The 14,995-nt window shown below is 39.9% G+C and overlaps 1 protein-coding gene across 1 annotated transcript; it reads right to left on the minus strand.

The window, feature by feature from the left end:
* Positions 1–241: 241 nt before the first annotated feature.
* LOC131887600 (uncharacterized) lies at positions 242–10,540 on the minus strand. Its single transcript, XM_059236227.1, has 7 exons — positions 10,009–10,540; positions 9,849–9,935; positions 8,782–9,266; positions 5,849–6,167; positions 4,006–4,392; positions 409–1,178; positions 242–328 (listed from the first exon to the last, which is right to left on the minus strand). The coding sequence occupies exons 1-7, from the start codon at positions 10,082–10,084 to the stop codon at positions 242–244; spliced, it is 2,211 nt and encodes a 736-aa protein (XP_059092210.1). The 5' UTR covers positions 10,085–10,540.
* Positions 10,541–14,995: the final 4,455 nt, after the last annotated feature.

Below are 14,995 nucleotides of genomic sequence, written 5' to 3' on the forward strand. Positions count from 1 at the left end.
AAAGATTATTTTTATTCTTTCAAACCTTCAAGTTCATCATTCAGCTTGTCAATTCAATCAATCAGTCAACTATATGTGTTTTATAAAATACCTTTTGATAAAAACGCAGTTATTGCATACATCTGTGCTTCTGATGCCTGCAGGCTTTGTTATAATGAGATTTATGTGGTACCGAAATGAACAGATTCTCTCAACCTCTTTTCCCATTAATGCCTGTCCATTTGGCACTGCTACAAACGAACTACATGGCCAATTTGATGAACATAGGGGATGTCTTGAGTGCCGCTGATTTCCGGTTCTTCCTTCTTCGAAATGTCCTTTGGTCACCCTGGAGAAACCGGGCCAAATAGCTGAGTATATCCGTTTCCGGTAAGATCCTCTGGGTTTAGAAGGTGGAACGACCAATGCCGGGCGGTCGTCCTCTTTTAAACGTGGTGCCGGATCCAAAGGCTCTTCGTTCCCATCGTAATCCACTAAATCGTGTTGCTCGGAGGGCGGATGGACGTAAGCTGGCGCATTCATATTGAAGGTCAGTTTATCAATATTGTACTGGTTACCATAATTCGGCTGATACGCCTTAGGTTCAATGTCTATTGGATCCAGATCGGCGGTCCTGGGAAGCTTGGGCTGATTGGAAGCCAAAATTGATTGAATTAGTGAAATCCACCTGAACGTGGATGGCGTTTCCTGCTGTGGTTGTTGTGGTTGTTGTTGATAATTAGGTGATGCCTGAGGGGTTGACGCGATACTTGCGGTGATTATGGGTGGCAAGGTTGACTTGGGGATTGTGGTTGTCGAAGTGGTTGGTTTAATCGTGGTGGTTTGAGTGGTCGGCAGAGTTCTTGTCGTGATTATAGGGCTTGTGTTGGTAGTGGTGGTTGTAGTTTCGGTCTCAGGGAATCGAGTTGTTTTTGGGGTGCTGGGGGTGGGTTTTGAACTGAGCATGGGCAAAGGATGGTCGACGATATCGTTCATCGAAATTGGAACGTAATCCACCGGGTTGAGTTTTAGATGAGAAAGGTCGCACTCGTCGAGACCTCCGCTTAATTCCGCCAGGGCGAGGGCTAATGCCTGGGTGATTTTGGCGCCAAAATGAATAGTCTGTGGATTGAGATCGGGGTTGTTGACCGTGTCACATCCTTGATGATAGCATTTGTGCATGTATCCCCGATGGAAAGCTACAAGAAATTTAAAATTTTATTGGGTCTCGGCTTTTTGATGAATATTAAGGATTTGTTTTCGTTTGTGACGAGCACAGCTGATCTTGTATGAGAGATCACAACTATCTTAAGAGATGAAATCTCCGTGGAAGAGTGGAAATCGCCCCAGTAAACACGCACGCACGCTAGGGTAGCAATTTGTATCTGGAAATCTAGTTCGTCTTGAACTCGTTTCTTTGTTCAACCCCAAAAACAGAGGGCTAGAAAATAGAAACGAGGCACCGGAGTTCAGTTCACTGAAACGTTATTTAGACACAGTGTCTCTCTTTACTTTTTTGACCCCCCCTTGAGATTTTCAATCCCAAAGAGAGATGTGAGTTCGTTATCTGGAGTCTATTTTTGGGCGGTCAGTTGCTAATGTTGAACATGACCTTCTTTTCCCCGTACAAAATGAACTTGATGGAGCTCAAATGAGCTTGTCATTAGTTTAACGGAATGAAATATCAGTTGTCTAAAAAATGCACAAGCGTTGCCTCTGCCTTCAATCAAGGAATTGTTGCATTGTTAGAGGGAAATCGGTTTTGCTCATCTCTTGGAGTGGTTGACAGGGGAGATTTTTTGCTAGTTTTTCTCTCTCTCACGGATGCAATTAAGAAACCCTCTGCAGTTTTTACTGCATCTAATTAAAATTCAATGGTATACAAAATATGTAGGCTATCAAGTTTAGTCGTCGCTTCCGAAATGTACCAATGTTTTTTTTTTTAAATTGAGGCGCTGCTCAAGCCCCAAAATTCCTTCTTGACAGTCGAGGGCCCACTCTTCAATTTACCTGAACCGTAGACGCCCTAAAACACTATGTCTCTATTGTTTTATAGCTTGAGGTAACTGAATGCGTGACTTCAAACACCGACCGTGAAAACAAGTTTTCTACCCTCGATCTAACCACTACCATCAGACCAAAAAAAACGTCAAGTGAGACCAACAACTTTCGGGTTTTAACCCCCAAAGTCCCTAGTCTAATGAATACCTTGGTTACGTCCAAGATATTGCTTTGGCACTTTCTTTCTTCGTTAAACGTGATCACGCATCTGTTTTGACTTATGCTTTGAAGGAAGTAACGCACGTACGTTTCTCCTCACTTTCTATGGATAAAGTTCAGACTTAGCGGAATATCCACCAACTACAGGTTTCAGATAATGTCTGAGTAATGAGGGTGGATATGACTTTCAATTCCAACTTCAAAGATGACGACTACGTATGCTTGGCCACTCGCCTAAGCCTCATGATTATGGGGCAATTAACAACAATCGTGTTTTGGTTAGTATTCGATCGATTTTGGATCATTGCAATTACGTTGTTGTCTTCGATTTCTTTCAATTTCTCATGAGTTGAAGTTCAAAAACAAAGCAAAGGAGATCCTATTCCCCGTCACAGGGTAGTTTGGAGAAGTATACACATATTTTTAGTAAATTAAGACGCTTCAATAGGCAATGAAAACCGGTTTAAGAAATGCAATAAATGTGCTCTAAAACCTTAAATAACACTTCAAAGCGGAAAATATTTGTTGAAAATAAAAAAAACGGAAAATTGTAAAAGCGAAATATCAATAACTACTTGCAAAAAAGAACGACTCAGAAAGTAACAAAAAAGACAAATGACAAGTAAACGAAACAATTCACATCTTGTTCATGCAAGAAAATCCGAGTTCCCTTGCAATATAAGTCATCATTACTATTTCATTGCACAAGTCGACTGATTTTGCCGACATTTTCAGATTCATTGCAAAAATATTGCAGAAATGTTTTTGGGGTTCGGCCCACAAACAGGAGTAGGCAGTCAAACCTGGAAATATGCTTCATATGTCTAAAATAAGGTTTTAAGATACAGAATGGAATCTCTCTATTAATCACCGACATCTTTTGAGAACAGCAGTTTCCGTCCAACCCTCGTGAAAAATATCTTCATTGTGTTGTCAATCAGTAGCCTCTTCAAATCTGACGCAGATTGGATCATTTTTTTCCCAATAAATTTCATCACACGAGGGCTAGCTTACTTATTTCAGGTTCAATCATGTTGTGAGCCTTGAGAGGACGTAACTTTTGACCTGGTGGCTCGATTGAGCTGACGTTTGAAATTCTCTTCATGGTTATAGTAACCTGGGGCAAGTCTCATTTGAGGAAGAATGTGATGCGTTAACTTGAAATAGAAATGCTAATTCTTGAACTTAACGTCCCTGTACACATTCCAATGCTCATAAGAGGTCAAAGGATGAGGCGGATCAAGCACGAACCTATCAGTTATCATAGGTGGTAAGGTATGGTAAGAATTGACTTCAAAGGAATTTCTATTGTTTTGTACCACTTATTCCTATGGATATTTGGATGAAGAAGATGCTAGCATCGCCTGAAAGATTGAGATGAGCTAAATGACTTAGTTTGAATATAAATACATTGGAGCGCCAAAATAGGTTAAGGTCGCTAAATGTCTCTTTTTCCTCGTGATATAGAGAAAAATGAAGGGTTGAAATCAATAATTCAGAGAATTAGGCATTTAGAGAGGAAGAATTTGAAAAAGATTGTACACTAAAGTAGAGAATACAGACCGCGTCAAACAAATGGGAGTCAGTAACTGACTGGAAGTCTAGTGTACTTTTTGTACTTCTACAGCATTACATAAACGACTACTTTTGAAGTAATGGAAAACAAACATTAAATCTTGATATGTGGTTCTGGCATTACCCTAAACATAGATTTAATTTGCTCTCGTCCTCAACTCTAGCACATTCATCTAACCTGACAACATCAATTGTCCGTATTAATGATGCATCCAAAGACATCGTTCTTACCCGTGTCAGTAATGAGGACACCGCCCAAAGATCGGAAGGATCTGTCATCTTCATAGTACCAAAATCGGGCATGGTCACTCCGCCAAAAGAAGGTATGGTTAAAGAAATCCTGATGAGAGGCCAGTTTCTCGGTGGGCATTTGCTTCAGATTGAAATGCTTTGAGTCGTAATGTCCGGGTGAAAGGCGTTTGAAGTAAGAGTTGAAGGTCTCGGCTAACCGCACCTCATTGGGTTTATTCCGGGAAATTACGGCCACAAAATCTCCTTTCTTTCCATTGTCCTCTATGGACTTGGCAACTTCTGGTACGATGTTCATCCAGTTTTTGGGCACCAATTGAGAGTCTGGGTCGTCGTCAAAGTTCAGTAAGGTGTCTAGAATGTATGCTCCTAGATGGATGGGAAAAGAATGAAATGAAACGCCCAGGGGTTAGAAACTGAATAAATTAAGAGACTGGTGTCAGTTTCTTGTCGCGTTTAGAGCCTCTTCGATCTCACGTGATAAGACGAAAGTAATGATGAGCATCGAGCTTTTTTTCATTTGTTCAAGAAGCAAATATTTGATCATTTTTTATTCTCGGTTCAAACAAATTTCATATGCACTATGTGTCAAATGCAAACAGGGAACAAAAAGAACTTTAAAGCAAGAAGGATTTAGGCAGTCATGACAATACGTTAATTAGCAAGCCATTGTAAACTTCCAATGTTAGAATTGAGGTTCAAACGAGTTTCGTCTCATTACGATTCCGCTACTTGTAAATAAACAGGAAATACCTGATGCATTTCTAGTAAGAAGATAAATATATGATTATCTAATTTGGTTTCTTGTCCAGTATTGGTGACCTCAACGATAGCCGAGGCTAAAGCCATTATATTGCCAGGGTACGCGCATAATGTTTTCAGTCCCCAAATGTCGTTTCCTTTGAGTTGTGTTCTTAAATTCATGCTCAAGACGGCCTTTTCTGTAACATATTTTTACCTCTTTTTGTTTACAAATTAAGGAAATGCTTCCAGTTTTGGCTCCATTGAGCCAGGTCAGCTGGCTATTATTTTCACCTTCACTGAGGAAGAAGAAGAACAAATTAGACGTGTCAGAATGTTTGCCATCGCTTATAAGTAACTCAGCCGGCTTGTTTCGGCTTGGTGCCAATGAAGAATACAGTTGCAACAATTTGGGCCCACAACCAGTTTTCACTACAAGCCTGAAGATTCTCAGGACTTCGTCTACACTCCTGAGAATAAAAACAGGGTCATTGTTCCATTCGAAATTTGCTTTTGCCATGTTTTGCTGAATGTATTGGACAGTCTTTCTTACAAGTATCATTGCCCTTTTTTGGATGAAAAAAGCCGGTATTGGACTTTTTGTAATGGTAAAACTGAAGATAGAAGTCAAACGCTCTAAAATCAACGTCAATGAGCCTCTAGTAGGGAAAAAAAGTCTTAATTTGTTTGTTTCTAAGGCTTTAAAGATTAATATATTGAAAAAACCTTGGGCCCCAATCATTTTCTCCCTATGTTCTGTTAAAATGAAGTAAAAGCACTGAACAGAAAAAGGCGTCTTGGGAGTGAGTTGAAGAACCACAATATTCACCACAAGAAGCGGTAATTTGGGATTAAGAATCCCATGCTCGTGCTTTTTTACCAGTTTAGTGGCACCAGCCAGGACGCCTCAGGTTGAATTGTAAACTTATCTTTCAATCCAATTCCCAGAAGCTTTACTTTGCCGCAACGGTAACCCAAGATAAATATATAACCAGCTGAATGCACACATTTTTCAAAAACCATCGCCGCAATTGGAATACTAAAGAATATTGACTCTGCATCAATAAGTAGGTCGGTCGCTCACCTTGGATAGGTATGCCATTATCCAGGAACTCGGGCATGATGTATTTGCGGATAAATTCCAGACTCCCATAACAACCTGACTCTTCCAAGTCGAAAGCAACGAAAATGATCGTGTATTTATTGGTATGGCATTTGGCCCTGGATAAAGTGGAGGCCACTTCCATCATGACAGCCACACCGGACCCGTTGTCGTCGAACCCCGGGGTGTTCACCACTGTGTCCCAATGGGCCCCAACAATTAAAGGTCGGTCTTGGCTTGTCCCAAACAAAGTTCCTGGCAGAACTCCAATCACATTGCCTCCGGGAGGGGACTTTATCATCTACAAATCGATCAAAATGTTATGCCTGGTCTAGTGCTGGGGGGAGTAGGAAATGGAGTCTTTTATTCGATTGTCGGACTCGTCAAACAATTTTCTTTCTTTTCTTTCATTTAAATTTCGCAAGACGAGTCTCTTTGCTTGACCTGACTAGTAAAAGACTCGAGTCTTTTGCCGGGCTCAAGTCCGGACTCGGCGAATGTGGTAAAAAGTAAAAAAAAGATCTGGCATTTTTGAGCGTATTCATTCGTTTCTACGTGTTTGTCCGCACCTAGACGACCCAGAGGGCGCTGCCTCCGCTAAGAGGACTTTTGTGCAATTCTCAGACGTGTTTTTCCCCAACGTCATAACAAAAGGGGTGTAAGATCATATTTTCCCTCGTATCAACACATCTCGGGGAGCTATTAAAAAAAATCCCCATTTTTCAACGTCCTTTCCCAGCATGGTTCAAAGCCGACCTACCGCCAATTAATGGAGGGAATTAGTTCAACATCCAATGGAGGTCTATATACAGTAAATGGCATGCCCGATATGATGAAGTACCGTACGTACTTCAAGAAGTGGTAACCATGCAACGAGATCCGATACAAGGGATGTGTCGGTCACGATGCCCTTGCAAAAGCTAATCTCAGGGCGAATGAGCCAGTCACTCCCAAGCTCAGATTTTGGAATACAGAGCTCCATCTGATAGATTGATATATTCAGTGGCCTCTTGAAACAGGTATTGCCAATGACCGGGCTTGATGTACGTGTTTTGAGGAGAAGATTATTGTATGTATTTGGAAGCCAAGCGCATGGAGAAGTTGATTTGCAATGCACTTTTCTTTGGGAAGGTTTCGTTTTGCTTATGGAGCTTAGGAATTTTATCGCTTCCTTGTCAGTGCCTTCTAATGAAGTGTCTAGCTTAGGCATGCACGGTAGAGGATGATCAGCCTCAGCAAATGATTCGACAGGGCCTTTCTCGTGTCAAGCCAAAATCATGCACACTTTATCTCATTAGCAGTCTATTCAATGCCCACGTGCTTAATCAAAGCCAAGCAGTGTTTGGCCTGTTTGGTTTCTATTTCATGTAGTCGCCAAAAAATTACATTTTTTTCTACAAAACTATTGATATGCCTCTCCTATGTATGTACATAGACAGTTTTTTTTATATACTTGAACTCAATCAGGGATGACTTCACCAATGTAAGAAGAGGGCCAGGAGAAAATGAGTACTGGTCACCCCAAAAACACAAAGCGGCCAATTGGCTAACGTTCCTTAATTGTAGCTTTAGCTCTACTCATGTGAAGGACAATGCATTCGGTTGATTGGGGGCAAAATGAGCCCATCTTCTCGCATACCTTCTCCGTTCATTGGTGTCGTTGCCTTTCACTCGACCGATTGAATCTGCAAAGCTCAACGAACCCAAGGAACAAAATTTGGACGTGTCCGAACTGGGTTTTCCGATGTTCACCTTGCTTACTTATTGTGAATGTGAGGTTAAACAGGTTTCCCGTTTATCGTGATGCACTCGGGAATGATGGAAAAGTAGGTAATCTATTCCCAAAATATCCATTTAAAGAGCCATCAATCTTTTCCCAAGAGCCAAGTATCATCAATACAAAAATGGATAAATTGTTCATACATTACCACTATCTCTGGCTACAAACCCTGTGGACTAAAAATATTTGCCGAAAAACACCCCCACCTGCTCCCCAGTCCAAAGAACTGGTGGAAACCTTAATTGTAATTTTCTTTGTTTGACAAGAGAGGTAATTTGAGTTGGGCAATCTTTAAATGAAGATATCAGCAGAATCATGGCGTTGTCAATGTTAGATTCATGTTCCATTTTGGGAACTAGCCCAAGATTGGCTAAGCTTCAGTCTATCAAGGGCCAGTCGTCTTCATGGAACCAATACTTGCACACTGGAAATAATTGTCCTTGCTCAAAGAATTAGAGCATACTAAACCCAATGTCTGTCGTAAATGATCTAATCTTAGCCCAAAGGGGATTGATAGCCCACCAAGAGTTCGGTCGTCAAAACCAGATCCGAAAATAACAAATAAGTACAATCTTCTGGTCAGATCCAAGGCTTTGGACATTGTGAAGGCCGGTGAGATACCAAAGGAGGTGGATAAGCCTTTCGGTGTCAATCATCGAACCATAGGAAAGGGGACAACTAAATGCAAGAATGGCGACTCGGTTAACAACGGACTAGACCGAGAACAAATGTTTTAGGAGTTGTCTTCCATCGGCCGACTCACCGAAAAATTTAGCTCTTTTATGATATGGGGCTAGGTTTCTAGAAGCCTTTCCGAATGAAAACTGATCGAAATGGTACTAAAAGTGTCTCTAAATTTCTCTCCCCTTTTTCCATCATATCATTGATATTTAGAGTCGTAGCCATAGTTTTCTTTTCTTATTTTCCTCTCTTATTCTTTTTTGAAAAACGGTCTTCCAACCTCAATGTTGGTTATGGTTCTCTAGAATTCGAAACCCCTGTCACTTCAACTTTTGCAAGGCCCACGGCATAATTCAATTCAACTCATCAAGACTCATATCTAGTTCTCTAACCCATAGAGCAAAGGAGGAACCCATACCGGGACACCTTATCATAAAAAAATCTCATAACTTACCGATTCGGGAGATTGATTAGGCCCATAGCCCAGGGAGGGTCGCGTGACCGTAAATTGTTGCATATTGGTCAAAAGGCCCATTCGACCGAATTTCCCATACAGATAGCTACCCACAGCATGTCGATTATTCGAGTGACTCTCTTCGTTTCGCGGCAAACTGAACACCTTGGTTAACATTTCAAGTAAGACATTCTTGTTCACTTCCATGGGTTGCGTGGGGTTCGCAATGCGGAGATGAGCTTCCCTCTCGTGAAGCAAGAACAGCGGATCAATGCTGATATTTCTGGCCTGAGCACTGTCGAAGTTGACTCGCATGGCCATGATCTTGTCGAGCAAGTCGGGATGCTTTTCGTCCACGGGGTTGGTGGGCCGACTTTGGAGGTGGAAGTTAAGGGACGGATAGTCAGGGTTCTCGAGGGTGTGGTGGAGCACCGGGGCGAAGAAGTAGTTCACGTAGTGCTTGTAGAAGTCATTCAAGTTCGTATCTGAAATACACGAGCTATGCATGCTGTTTTCCGCATCGATTTCAGTTCATGTACTGCCAAGGCAATATTTCGACTATGAGTGTATCTTAGAGTGGCAATAACAATGAGCCTCAAAATTAAAAACACTGGGGATCGAATTGTTAATTTCAAGAAAAATGATTCCGAGATATTACGGTACGTTATAAGGGCATTAAAATTTCTCATTCCATCTCAGTTTTTAACTACCGTACATTAGCGAAGGCACGCAGAGTACCTTTCTATTTCTTTCAAATTCCTCTCACTGATGTAAGTAACAGCGGAGTTGTAAATATTTTGCAACTTCACTTCGTTGCCTAATTTGAAGGTACTGCACTCGTTGAAATTCGTATCGAAAATGGCCTAACGATTTTGAACTTAGTGAGCGAAAAAGTAACAGCCGACGTCAATTTGTACATTTTGACAATTCGTCTCTTGCAGAGTGTGTTCGGTAGACAAACACACACGGTCTGATAACTTCTTTTATCTGGATTTAAAGGTGGCAACATTCATCTCACAAGGAGGGGCACTTTCTTGAGATGCTGTCTCAGACAATCTGTTTATTACCGTCAATATTGATGGTGCTGTACATAATGTCGTCGAACTTCTTCTCGTATTCCCTGGGATCGACTCCAACGTAATTGACGCCCATTCCTATATGAAAATGAGTCAGGATCCATATTTTCCGGAACCTCTGTAAATCCACTTCACCATACACATTCCTTACCTTCAATCCAGTGTAAATGAATTAATGAGCCCAACATCCACCAACAGGTTCGAAGTCGGCCAAATTGTTCTTTCATGGTTGCTATCCAGATTGGGCTTGATCGTAAATTAAAGCTTTGGAAAGTCCTCAATGTTTTGTACTTTAGATCAGTTGAAAGGAATGTTATCAAGAGGAAACTCCACCGGCAACTGACAGGACCCGGTGAACTCGAGACGGATTCGGGGAGAACATGCAATCTGCCTGAATGTTGCTTTTGCTTGAACTCTCCTCCTTGGTCCGGAAAGAAAGAGGAACGATCGAGCGTCCGTCCGTCGCAGAGTCTTGACTCGACGAGATGTATCTAAGATCTTTTTGGGATTTGGGAGAGATTTTCTCTTTGGCTGATCATCCAGTCGATTGATGTGAACGTCAACGCTTTTGTTCTTCAGGTCAGTTGGTATTAAAAAATGATATGAAAGAAATCCTGACCAAAAGCTACAACGTTCTGATTGAAGTTTCCGACTAGAATTGCTAACCTGTTTGCCACTGGCGGATAATTAGTTCCCGTTTCACTTTCTATTTGCAATCATCTTTATGGTAAAACGAATATGTCTGATTAGGCACTTACTCTGGCGTTGTACTACTTCTTTTCACGATATTGGCGGAAACTGTGGCCTGATCTGGAGTTTTATGAAGATACATACCCTGACGTGAACCAACCAAAATCCAAAGGCATGAGAAAGATAATCAAGATAGACAGTTTTTTTGACACCAACACCTCAGGATGTAGTCACGAGTTTGTTAGAAACAAATTGATGTTAATTACATCAAAGGAAGACGAAAGTGTTTGATTCTGTGGAGAATGTTATGTGACAAAGCAGGTTCTTTCTCTGCCGAAAAAACACGAAGTCGTTTATGAATTCCGTCAATCAAGATTAGGTCCAAACATTAATTGCGGTAGGGTTGGTTTTTGGCTTTTCAGGAACCTTGGAAATCAAAGTATTTTTTACATTTAAAAAGAGCATTAGGTTTTTGTGTCAGTTATAATCTGGGTTGTCAGTTTGGACAAAACCCAAGTTTGTACAATTGTGTTAAGGAGATGGCAAAAGTGGATGAAATGTATTTTGAGGAATGACACGTAAATCGGATTAGAAAAAGCTCAACTTTTTTTTAGTTTCACAAATAACCATTTGGACTTAGGGCTAAATGAGTGTCAAAATGAGACTCCGCAGTGGTTTAAAAAGTCTTATAAATTTTTGAGGAAAAACATCCAAACAAATCTTGGCAATTTCTAGCATTCAAAATTTTAAGGAATTACTTTTTCTTGCTTGTTTTATTGGATTCGAGCCCAAATTGAAAACTGCAAGTTCTAAAAACCCATTTGGTGTCAATTTGGACCACACTTAGTTGCCAATTGGGTAGAAATTAAGATATGATCTTCTTCTGTCGTAAGTGAAATATTTGGGAATATGTTATTAAATAGTCCTGTTTTTTTTCAGGTTTAGCTTCTAAATGCCCAATAAATTAAACAATGATTTTAATATTATTGCGCAACTTCAAAATAACTCAAGAAGCTACAGAACATCATTTAAACGAATAGAAATATACATTTTCGAGAATGCATTTTTCGAGTAGTGAAAGTGCACCTAATTATGTTATGCTAAAGTAATCTTCAATCCTAATTAGACGATAACATGCCTCTGTCCATACATTACTAAAACCGGACTTTTCGTTGAAAACAATGCATCAAATCATGACAATCATGACCAAATAAGGCTGTTGTTAACATTTTTTTTGGATGTTCTGCCGTTCTTGAGGGATCCTCTTGACCTGAGTGGTAATTTAAAGCATCACACGGTGGTCAAAAAACCCTATTTAATTTCTAGAGATATACCCAAACACATCTTGGCACTTTTCTAGCTCACAAAATCAAAAGGAACACCTTTATTTCTATTGCTTTGTCGCATTCTAGCCCACATAAAAAGGTCCATGCCTAAAAACAATATCAAACTAAAATTTTCAAAAGGCTAGCTGCTGAAAATTGGGGACACACTTAGGTAGCACTTAGTAATTACATATTATGATTGAATCTATTTCACCGTTGAAGTTAATGCAAATTTTCAATATCACAAAAGTAAAAGACCATCTATCGCCATATCATTTCACTCAAAACACTCTATAAAAGATTTTTTCGAAAAATTGTGTACTTGAAAGATTTTGAGTTAGTTGATGCAACATTTTGAGCTCTTTTAAGATTAGGCAAGAAGAGGATTTTTTGTTTTTAAATTTTGGTATTGAAAATACATATTATTGTTTTGGAAATTTAAAAACGCTAAGAAATTACTCTTCAATCCCATTTAACTAAGTAGTGGCGAAATAGATAGTATCCTAGTTTCCACGTAAGTGCTAACTATATAGGTTCCCAATTTTTATTAGCAAGGTTTTTGAAGAAAATCTTTTTTTATTTTGATTTTTAGGCATGCAAGTTGTTAATATGGCCGAGAATTTGATAAAGCAAAAACATTTAGGTCGTTCTCTATAATTTTCTCAGCAAGAAATAGGTCAAAAAATATGTTTTGAGTGTTTCTCTAGAGACTTGATAGGGCTTTTTGATCACCGTGATAAGGTACGTCTTAATCTTTGTTCCTGGCAAAGAAAAATCGTTTTCATTTGTCCACCAGCAATTTCAAAGTTGCCAAGAATGTCTCCATCAATGATGAATGTTTCGAACCAAATATTCCGGCTAGTACTGAGCTCTTATGTGTTTTGAATCGATTGACTCTTTTGTAAAATTTTAAATCTTAAACCAAATTGTACGTTGTCTGGACGCTGGCATTCGTTTCCTGATCAGAATACAGAATACGTAGAACCCTGAAATGGTTTTTTGATCTGCATTACCAAGAACAAAGATCATTAAGTATCAAAACGAAAGCTTTGGGGTTCTAATAGGACCAAACGTTTGGCATTCCTCGTTCGTTGTGGCTTACAATATTAGGTTCCCACTTGCCTTGTCTGGTTGTGAGCACTTAAAATCTTCATTGAACGCATTCTGAAAGAGAGATATTCCAAGAGAATATCACTTGTGCACTCGGATTGTTTTATTTTGGCAATTATTGTGCACTCTCTCGATAACAGAGATGGGAACCTTTTCTAGAGTGCACTCGTCGATTCTATTACTTTATGGCTGGGGAGTTCAAAGTAACAGAAACCCACCCATGCAGCAATGGAATAAGAGAACCATTTCAGCCATGCCAACAATTTCTTAACCCGTTTTCCGGCTTAGAAGTTTGACCTAGATTCACTGGATAGACTAATTACCGGAAAAAACGGTCTATTTATTAAAACACCAAGTAATCAACTCCCCTCTTAATTAAACAAGCTTCCTGCGGATAGCTGAAGAACTTTGGCGTTTAGAGATTTTTTTAATAAAAATCCAATCGCATTAGAAATGAGCAGTAATTGCAACAACGGGATAATTGTTCAAATATCACTTTTTAAAAAGAGAGTTTTCAGGCATTTCTTCTTTGGGTCAGCTCTTCACTGAAAGAATTGAGAACATCGTTTGTAACAATCTATGCAAGGTCTATTTTTAATACTGGATTTCCGTAATGGTCAAGATCTTGATCAACCTTACGTACATCTTTGGTATCTCACGAATCCACATTGAGCCCCAAATGAAAATAAACAATTTATGTAAAGCTGTGATAACTGATCTAACAAGCTCACAAGAAGATTATTTTAAGACAGCGATTTGCACTTACTTTCTCTGAGCCATATTGCTGTACCTAAAAAATGTATTGATGTAATATTTCTTGGGTCTCTTCCAAAGGCCTTAAGGTCAAAGGGGAAGGAGAAGTTGATCGACCAACGTTGCAATTGCACCGTGGATTCGCCTATTCTCTTTTTAGTTTAATGACCTTTTGAGCATTAAATTTGCTTGTCCGACATGATTTATGAGCATTCTTGGAATCCCGCTGTGCGAGCATTCATCACATTTTGAGTCCATGATCCATATCCTCACGTCATGTGATGGTGGTCAATTTGTAACCAAAAATGCAATCGGAATCGAGACATTCAAAATGACACAGACATGTTTGAAATACTCAAACCTATATTTGCATTATTAATCTAGCCAAATTCCAAAATTTTATGTAGATGAATGTGTATAATAAACTGCCTTTGTTAGGTATAAGTGAGAGAATGCATAGTTTTTGACTTGGGCTTAAGTGTTTAATTAAGGCGCTCAAGCCACTCTAACGTGTAATGAAAATCGCAAGAAAAGTCAAGAAAATGTGTTGGCTCGGCAACATGACATTTCAACCACCAGTTGTTTTGAGAGAGGAAACTGAATTCACATTCACTTTGACCATTACCCTCAGAAATGATGAGCCCTACAAGAAATGGCAGTCATTCTCAGTTCAAAACACGCCGCCTTTTCAACGTATTTCTATGAGCTCTTACGCACTCGCGAGCAGATAATGATATTCTAGAATAAAACTATAAATTGCCACCAATACCCATTTGTCATTCGTCCAGTCATTCTGGCATTAACGAGCGTCCCTTTTTCTCTAGTACTCGAACTAGTCTTCCGCTCTCATCTTCCCGTGTAGGTCTTGTATGTACAGTAGAATGCTCCTTGCAAATCGACGTTCTTACACCCCATCTTGCCTTAGGAATGACTCTCAACAATCTAAACACACAGCCCTGAATCAACCGTTGTTAAGCCCTACAAAGGAACTGGGGCTAATTAAGAACCCATAGGGAAATCAGATTGTGATTTCTAGCACATCCACGCGGTTGAAGACTACACCTTCAAAGAATGTCACGCATCATGGCCAAACTTGTTTTGCATTTGGGTTCAATCTCCTCGGTGAAATCTTGAACCGTTGTGGGTGACCTTTCGCAACGACCTGCACTAAAGTCAGACTAATTGTTTCTTGGCTTGAACAGTGCGGCCGTAAGACACTGCTGTCAGAATATTTTGGAATCTTGATTGCCAAACATTTGT

Source organism: Tigriopus californicus, chromosome 10 (assembly GCF_007210705.1).
Source record: "Tigriopus californicus strain San Diego chromosome 10, Tcal_SD_v2.1, whole genome shotgun sequence".
In the NCBI taxonomy this organism is placed as follows: domain Eukaryota; kingdom Metazoa; phylum Arthropoda; class Copepoda; order Harpacticoida; family Harpacticidae; genus Tigriopus; species Tigriopus californicus.